This window comes from Salvelinus sp. IW2-2015, unplaced genomic scaffold, assembly GCF_002910315.2.
Source record: "Salvelinus sp. IW2-2015 unplaced genomic scaffold, ASM291031v2 Un_scaffold564, whole genome shotgun sequence".
In the NCBI taxonomy this organism is placed as follows: domain Eukaryota; kingdom Metazoa; phylum Chordata; class Actinopteri; order Salmoniformes; family Salmonidae; genus Salvelinus; species Salvelinus sp. IW2-2015.
This window is the reverse complement of record NW_019942576.1, coordinates 253,828-263,130: the sequence shown is the minus strand read 5'-3', so window position 1 is coordinate 263,130 and position 9,303 is coordinate 253,828. Positions and strand designations below refer to the sequence as shown.

The 9,303-nt window shown below is 47.3% G+C and overlaps 1 protein-coding gene across 1 annotated transcript in view; it reads left to right on the top strand.

Annotated features, from left to right (window-relative positions):
* The window catches only part of LOC112068569 (activin receptor type-2B-like), a 73,757-nt gene that overhangs the window by 37,890 nt on the left and 26,564 nt on the right, over nt 1–9,303 (top strand). Inside the window, 3 exon segments of the mRNA XM_024135727.2 lie at nt 5,327–5,534; nt 7,584–7,690; nt 8,698–8,846. Coding sequence (XP_023991495.1) covers nt 5,327–5,534; nt 7,584–7,690; nt 8,698–8,846 — 464 coding nt within the window.

Below are 9,303 nucleotides of genomic sequence, written 5' to 3'. Positions count from 1 at the left end.
TCTTTAGGATGTTTTTAACATAAATCTTCAATAATGTTCCAACCGGAGAATTCCTTTGTTATCAGAAATACAATGGAACTCAAGCTAACTCTCACATGACCACGCATGGTCAGCGCATGGCCAGCTCATGGCAGACCTTACTCAATCCCCTCATTCGCCCCCACTTCACAGTAGAGGCATCAAACAAGGTTCTAAAGACTGTTGGCATCTAGTGGAAGCCTTAGGAAGTGCAACATGACCCCATTTCCACTGTATCTTGGATAAGCAAAGAGTTGAAAAACTAAAAACCTCAGATTTCCCACTTCCTGGTTGGATTTTCTTTACAGGTTTTTACCTGACATGTGAGTTCTGTTATACTCAGACATCATTCAAACAGTTTTAGAAACTTCAGAGTGTTTTTTATCCAAATATACTAATAAATATGCATATCCTAGCATCTGGGCCTGAGTAGCAGGCAGTTTACTCTGGGCACGCTTTTCATCCGGATGTGAAAATACTGCCCCCTACCCCAAAGAAGTTAAAGAGAGAATCACTGACATGATGTCAGCTGGTCCTTTTGTAGCAGGGCTGAAATTTAATTGCAATTCATCTGATCGCTCTTCATAACATTCTGGAGTATATGCAAATTGCCATCATACAAACTGAGGCAGCAGACTTTGTGAAAATTAATATTGGTGTCATTCTCAACTTTTGGCCACGACTGTAGGTGTGTCCAACTTATGACTGGTACTGTATATACATCTTTTATTTATTTATATACATATATTTTTWTRWTTTTKTTTTTATTACATACAGGTGTCCTAACATTKAAAATGAAGCATCTATGCTATGACCATCTTAAAACGTTTCCATATGTAAGCTTAGGATAAACGACAAAGTCTTKGAGTTTTAGAGGTTGATTTATCAAGTCTTGATGATTCGTAGTTTGTAGTTCATAGTCATTGTTATGTGGAAAACAAGAGGGAAATAAGTCCTTGTAACTGAGAGGACTGTGGTGTTGCCCAGTCTGCTTTTGGATAACTGGATTTGGACTTTCTCCTTTAGCTTGATGATGGAGTGGAATGTGAAGGGAATTTGCCCCAGTTGAATGTGAATTGGTTTGCTGATTGAGTATTTGCTCTGTAACCACTATTAGCACCAGAGCTCACCAACTGCTGTGGGTAAAAAGCAGTGTTTGGTTTGGCCAGTACAGATTGAAATGTCGCTGTACAGCTAAGATTGAACATTGTACTGACATTTCCTCTTCCTGGGAAAGTGTTTTTTGTTGGGCGAAGTCATTCCACACTCTTGAGGCAGTCAGTACTGAACAAGATGTGCTGTATGAAGTGCTGAAGYTCTGCTTGCTCCTGTCTGCTAGAAACAGATGGTTTCTCTTTTTCCCTCTTGTGCCTGAAGTAGGATAAAGCTGTTTGAATGGCTATGATGATCCACTGCCTTTTTSTATCAACTAGGAAGCGGCATGCCTCTCTGACATCTCTAGTGAGGCCTGGGATTGGTTTACCTGACTTATGGCATCTGAATTTAAGTGTCTTCTTTAAGACCACCAATGATTATAAGCACCATTTTTGTATTTTTTTTCCGTAGAGGGGTTGGTTATGTCGTGAATTAGCCCGTTCAAATCATTGTCGCCAGCCATACTGTACGTGGACCAGTAAAACTCTGGTAACAGACAAATTATATTGCCCAATGTGGTTGTAACGTGCACCTGAAACAATGGCTTTTTGAGCACACATTTCCTTTTGGTTGCTCCTGACATCCGCTATCGCCATTAGCTTTAAAATTCCCATGGAACCCTGCAAATTCAGCTCCTGAATGTTGAGAAGTGTCCATTGCTGAGGCAGCGGGGGTTTTAGTATTCAAGCCGTCGTGCAGCAACACGAGCAGGACATTGGCATCAATCTCCCTGTTTCCAGTCTCACACTGCTGCTGGAGTGTGTGTGTGTTTCTGCTGTGAGTGTTTATGTACACCAGGTGTGTGTGTGGAAGTGTTTAACTATACTTGTGGGGACCAAAATCCCCACAAGAGTAGTAAACATACAAAACCATTTACCAACTTTCAAATGCTATTTCTAGGGAGTTTTAGGGTTAAAATTAGTTTTAGGGTTACAATTAGGTTTAGGGTTAGGAGCTTGGGTTAGGTTTTGGGGTTTGGGTCAGGTTGTTAGGTTAAGGAAAAACTGATTTTGAATGGTACTGAATTCCTCCCCCACAAGGTTAGTTACACAAGGCTTTGTCTGGCAGAGCGGGGTGAAGGCGTATACTCCCACATTTCCCATTGCCTAGTGACGGTTAATGCACAGACTGGCCGTGGTCGGCACTGTCAAATTTGTGCCCACCCTTTCTCACTCACCCCTCACACTCCCTCATGCACCCTCTCTCCCCCGTTCACCCTCACTCTCTCTCCCTCACTCACCTTGTCACACCTTTTCTCACTCCCTCGCTCACCTCGCTCACTCACTCTCCTCAGTCACTCAGCATCTCACACCTCGACGCAATCTCGATTTCGCTTCGCCGCACCTCATTCTCTCTTCATGCTTTCTTTCTTAACTCTCGCTCCCCTCGCCCCTCTCTCTCTCTCGCCGCGTATATTATTTCTTCGATTAGCTTCTCTCTCTTTACTCCCTTGCTGCACAGCCCCTCTGTCTCAATCGAACTAGCCTCTTCGGTTACGCTATTCTCTCTCAGTGCAGCCTACACGACTCTCTCTCGTCGCTCTTCTCTCACTTCCTCTCTCGCCCTCTGTGTCGTCGCGACTCTTGTGTCGCTCGCCCTCTGGTGTGCTCGCCTCTGTGTCGCTCGGCCTCTGTGTCGCTCAGCCTCTGTTCTGCTCGCCCTCTGTGTCGCTCGCTCCTCTGTGTCGGCTCGCCCTCTCTCGTGTCGCTCGCCTCTGTCTCTGTGTGCTCGCACTCTGTCTCGTGTGTGCTCGCCTCTCCTCGGCGCGCCTGCTACTGTGCGCTCGCCAGCTCTCGTCCCGTCGCGCTCTCGCTCACATCCGTCACTATCTCTCTCTCTCTATACTCTCGCACTATTCTCTCTCAATCGCTTCTGCTCGTCTTTACTCCTTGCTCACCCCCTGTCCTCACTCCTCGCTCACTCTCACAAATTCCATCTCCGCCTCTTCCTCTCACTTCTCCCTCGCCCTCATGCTCGTTCTCCGTCTCTGTCGTCGTCCCTCTCTCTGTTGCTCGCTTCTCGTGTCGCCCTCCTGGCTGTCGTCGCCCTCTGTGTCGCTCGCCTCTGTGTCGGCTCGCCTCCCTGTGTCGCTCGCTATCCATCGGTCAGTCGCCCTCCGTCGCATCACCACTCTCGTTGTGTCGTCTGCTCCTCTTGTGTGCTGCGCCTCTCTCCTTTCACCCACCCTCCCTCTCTCTGTGCCTCCCCTCGTCTCTGCTCTACACACTGTGCGCTCGCTCCTGCTCGTGTCTGCTCGCACCTCTTTCTTCTCACACATCTTGCCTCGCCGCTCTCTCTGTTGACCGCTCCCTCTCGTCACCCATTGCCGCTCGCCCTCTCTGTGCGCTGCTCGCTCTCTCTGTGCCCCGCCTCTCTCTGTCGGTCGCCCTCTCTCTGTGGTCTCCCCTCGCTCGCCGCCTCTTCTGTTGTCGCTCCCCTCTCCCTGTGTCGCTCGCCTCTCTCTGTGTCGCTCGCCCTCTCTCTTGTTGCTCGCTCCGCTCCTCTCCTGTGACCCGCTCTGCTCTCTCTCTTATCTGCCGCTCGCCCTCATCTCTGTGCCGCTCGCCCTCTCTTCTGTGCGCGCCCTCTCTCTGTGCCGCACGGCCCTCTCTTGTGGCGCTGCGCGACCTCTTTCTCTGGTCGCTCGCGATGCCTCTCTCTCGCTAATCTGCTAACGAGGAAGAGGAGCTCTTCAGGCTGTTATTTTGGGCTGGTTTCTTTTGGAAAAAGCAGTGTTTTTCTCTCTCTCTCTKTTCACACACACCACCGAGGTTATCTCCCTGATGACCTTTCCCTCCTCTGCCACGGCAAGGATATGCTGCCCTTGTCAAGCGGCCATTGTAATATTCCAGGAAATGCAGAGATAGCCTAAGGCCTGTATGGCTTTGGGGATTGTTGCTATGGACTCCCACTAGCTGTTAAACCTTTGAGCTGAAAAGGTTGGTCAAATGGCTTTTGGGTGCTGAAAAGGTAGCTTTTTCCCCTCAAGCTCATTTGGTTTGCCACAGGTTTTTAATGTGTTCTTCCTCCAGCATGTCTTTCTTCTTTCATGGAAAACTGTTCAGTGCTGACGCTTCTTTGTGAGCTGGCAAACGCTGCAGTCGACATGCCTTCAGTCTGTAGCAGCCTACTGTGTACAATCCTTCCTTACCATAAACATCCTCTCTCCCCCTTCCCCACCATTTCTTTCACTCCCGCTCTCTCTCTCTCTCCTCTAAACTACTCTACTTCTCCTCTTGCTCTCGCTCTCTCCTCTAAACTACTCTACTTCTCTCTCTCGCTCTCCTCAACTCTCCCTACTTCTCTCTCTCTCTAAACTCTTTCTCTCTCTCTCCTCTAAATGATATATCCCCCTCTCTCCTCTAAATGATATATCCCCCTCTCTCCTCTAAATGATATATCCTCCTCTCTCCTCTAAATGATATATCCTCCTCTCTCCTCTAAATGATATACTTCTCGCTCTCTCTCTCCTCAACTCTCTACTTCTCTCTCGCTCTACTTCTCTCTCTCTCTCCTCTCTCCTCAACTCTCTCTCTCTCTCCTCTAAACTCTCTCTACTTCTCTCGCTCTCTCTTTCGGCACGTACTCTGGTTTCATCGTCAGAAAATATCACCTCCCTGTCCCCTGTTATCAAAATAAGGCATGAGTAAAGTCTCGAATGCTGTTTTGACAAGAGTAAAGCAAGCCGAGTTTCTGTGCGCTGCAGGGAGCTTCTATGTGCTTCTATTTGCGGTGCCATGTCCTCATAAAACACGCCGCCACTCAACACACCAATCACCGCTCTTTACCACACTACGCGATACAGGAGAAGCCCCTCCTTTCGGTTGTGCTTCAGTATCAAACTTATTTTCCAAACTCCTTGACACGCAGGGGTTGAGGGGTTTMATACGTCATCTGTGATTCTTGATTGATCCTGATCTTTTAGTTCATTTCTCAATCCTGACTTGCATATTTGGTTGTATTTAAAGGGAGAGCATCTCTTTTTGATTGTTTACGTCTAGATGAGGAACTTCTGAGGCAACAGTTGTACCAAACACAGCCCTGGGTTTTGAGTGCGTAAATGATAGGTTATASTGTGTATTTAATCTGGGCTAATTGTATTCTTCTAATGCTTGACTAAACCAGTGCATCCTAATCTGTCTCTCTGTGACAGGACCAAGCCATGGCGAGGTGGACACACGGGAGTGCTTGTTCTATAACGTGAACTATGAGATCGAGAAGACCAACCAGAGCGGGGTAGAGCGCTGCGAGGGTGAGAAYGACAAGAGGTTGCACTGCTACGCCTCATGGCGCAACAACTCTGGTACCATCGAGCTGGTGAAGAAGGGCTGCTGGCTGGACGACTTCAACTGCTATGACAGGTCAAATCTCCTACCGTTGTGCCCTTGAGCAAGGCCCTATATAATACTGTTYAGTTGTAGATTAGAGGAGCTGCCTTCCTCTGCCTTAAAGACTGGAGTCCTGGGATGTATTCACAAAGAGTCTGAGAGTAGGAGTGCTGTGCTGGCATCCAGGGTCTAAAGGCAAAACCTGTTCCTATACCAGCACTCCTACTCTTCCGCTCTTTATGAATAGGGGTCCTGGTGTGGCGAAGAGGTGGAATCCGTGTGTTCCCTATGGTTGTATACGTGGGTTTCTGCTCAATGTTTTCATTTCCCGAGTGGGATCAATGCCTCAACAAGTGTTTAGAATGAAGCACATTGGGGTCCCCATACGTCACTGATCGATAATGACTAGGTTAGATTAACAATCAAATATGACCATATATACAACTTCAACAATCACAGTTGGATTTGTCACTCAAGCGTTARTGCCTATTGACTTCACGGCTGGTATGTGAGTGTGTGCAACCTCACATGAGCTTGTCTTCGACGTTTCGCTTTTGTTATCGAACATTTTAGTTTCTATTTCATCTATCGGAAGTGTTKCTCATAGGTCGCTCTAAGGCCCTTTTTACATCAGCAGATGACACAATGCGGAAAGCCAGCCTCATCCCAGACAGCAAGCAATGCAGACGTAGAAGCATGGACTCCATATGAAATGTCTCTCTGTCAAACTGGAATATACAGCTGCCCGGCGCCCGGCGGGCCCCGTAGGTGCTCCATAACCAAGGCTTCGCCGTCGCCGGAAAAGTCAGGCAGAGTGGTGCGGTAGATTTTTCAACCGATTGCCGTTGCGATCTATTTCCGGCCTCTCTCCCAAGATCCATAAATCGTTGAATAGATGGATCCGGATGAGAAGCTTGAATAAAGTCGCTTCTCCCCGCATACACGTTAGAGAGGAGAAAAAAGGTTTTGGCTAAAACCAATCCACTGCATTGTTGTTTACAGAGTGAGATACGTGTGTACATGGGGTTTAAATGATCAACTTGAAAAGAATGAACATTATAGTGTTGAATGAGAAGAGCCAAGGTAACAATGCATAAAGGGCTTTTGTTTTGGGGTATTTAACCAGAGGTTTCTACAAGCTCAATTCTAAAGCTGCATTAGCTTCTCACCATGAAAAGGCTATGTATGAAACGATTCCCCGATCCCTCATCGAGACTGCCAGTGCGAAAGTGGGCCAGCAACAATGACTGATCTTGAAACGCAACGCCAGCAATCCCAGGTTGCTTAAACTAGAGGTRGCCACTTCTTAAAATAGCAGACGAGCAGATCCTCTGGTGCATGTTGGAAATACCAAACATCGAAGTGCATTGAGTGACTGGCTTAAGTCGAAAAAGCTTTTTTGAAACGCTCAAGACTGTTGTAGACACTCGAGACTGTTGTAGATTAGACTTGGGTAAAGATATGTTATCTTGCCGCCACCGGTGAGGTCCGTCCTGTTKTGAATGAACTGTGCAACATATTACCCTGCGGGAATGAAGATCCAGGTTCCTTGAATGCATTGTTGTAAATGCTTTTATATGGTGTGTAAGTTGATCCTGGAAGCCACAGTTGTCAGTGTGAACCCTCTAGTCTAGACATACAGTGGATGTCTTTAAAATCTCAATCTTCACATTTGCGTCATGATCACAACCATCTTACTGTTGTGAGTTGGTGTTCATATCGGGACAGRTTGAGGAGACTCCTRCTCTTCGCTCCACCCCTCCCCACAAGGCCAAGCAGCCCTTAATCCGGGCCCCCTTCCAGTGTTGTCAGGGTCGACTGGCTGGCCTCGCCATTGGCTCTGGCTCTTTGAGGGGAGAGGACACTGCCCAATGACCCGCCAGGCTGCCACATCGCTGACACGGGCCGATGCTGCCGATGTGCCTGGCGCCCCATCAGCAGAATCAGCACGACCCGGCATAGGGTATAACCACAGGCCCTCTCAAGCACTGAAGTCAGCAGAAAGCTGAGGCGCTCCGTTCTCTACTCTAGACTAAAGCGTTTCCCTTTGACGGTCYCTAAAATGTTGTCTTTTTTTCTCAGGCAAGAGTGTGTGGCGACAGAGGAGAATCCTCAGGTCTTCTTCTGTTGCTGCGAGGGGAACTTCTGCAACGAGAGGTTCACCCACCTGCCCGATGTCAATGGACCAAGTAAGTAGACCTGTAGGACGCCGTCTCTTTCATCTGTGTTACAGCCATAGAAAATAGATCTGGCCGCCGGTCCACCCAACACAGAACACAGAGTTGAGTGGTAACGTCTCTTCTAATTATTATATTTCTATGGCTAGGCTACACCTCAATTGCAACGTTCACTCCCATACTCAGATTTCAAGGGCTAGTCAGATGTACAGTTTATATTGACCTTTATCTGAATAGATAAATGTCATCATTTTGGAGTATTTGATTTTCCCAATCACTGCTCGCTCCATTTGTTTCAGAGCAAATATCATATGCTTTGCTATAGGATCATACTATTATGATATCTTGGTATGTTATCTTGGTATTCCAACCCCTGGCTGGTGTGAAGTGAATCTCAGTAGGTTGATATTATATTTGACATCGGTGTAAAACCTATACCAGCTGGAAGATGGTATATGTTGAGTTGGAAGCTCTGCGGGCCTCACCCAGGGTTAACTATTGACTTTGTTCCCAAACGGTCTTCACAGAGGGGAATTGTAGGGTCTTAAACATGACGGACTGAAATGTGCAAGAGGCCACACGGGTATTGAATTACAACCCTTGTTTGCAGACTGCAAGTCTTGAAAAGGTAGGGGCAATTCTGCCCAGGATAATAGCACACAAATTATATTATTGAGCACACAGACATCCAGGCAGCAAACCTTTTTGTGCGTTGAAGTCAAAGCAAGACTTAAAGGAGAAAACAATACTGTGTCTCTAGCTATTCATGTACCTAGCTATTCATGTACCGTAGCTATTTCATGTACCTAGCTATTCATGTACCTAGCTATTTCATGTACACGATCTTTCATGCCAGCTATCATGTACCTAGCTATTCATGTACCTAGCTATTCATGTACCTAGCTATTCATGTACCTAGCTATCATGTACCTAACCTAATACTGTAGCTACCCATTACTATTCTCTCTCGCTCCTCTCGATGGCCTCTCGGTAACACTGTGTTCTCTCTGTCCCTCCAGTGATCAAGCCGCCTCCCCCCACACCCACCCTACTCAATGTGCTGGTCTACTCACTGCTGCCCATCACCATGCTCTCCATGGCCCTGCTGCTGGCCTTCTGGATGTACCGKCACCGCAAGCCGCCCTATGGCCACGTGGACATCAACGAGGTCGGCCAGTTTCCCCCTCCCATCTCCCTCCCATCTCCTTAGCTCGGTCTCATTCAGTTTTGCTTCCCGTCACTCTTCTGTACTCATCTTTGAATTATTGAATTTATTTGAAACATTTAAAATGCGTGCTGACTTGCCTCAGCCAAGTACAACAATACTACACACAAAGTCATTGAGGGTTAAAAACAGTAATGTCAACACTTATGTCCCTCCTGTCTGTCAGTGGTATTGGCTCTCTCTGTCTGTAGAGATAATGTAGCTGTTGAATTATCTTATGTGGTGCTACCTCTTTCCTGTTTGTGGTTTCTCACTCCTATTCTTTCACTTCCTTGCTCTTTTATCCCTTCTTCTTCGGAGGCCATCTTGTTAGCAGCCCCTAAGCTGCCGTGCAAAGCCTCTATTAATGACCACCGCCATCTAGAGGTAGTCGGCTGCCACTGCACTGTGATATAGGTCC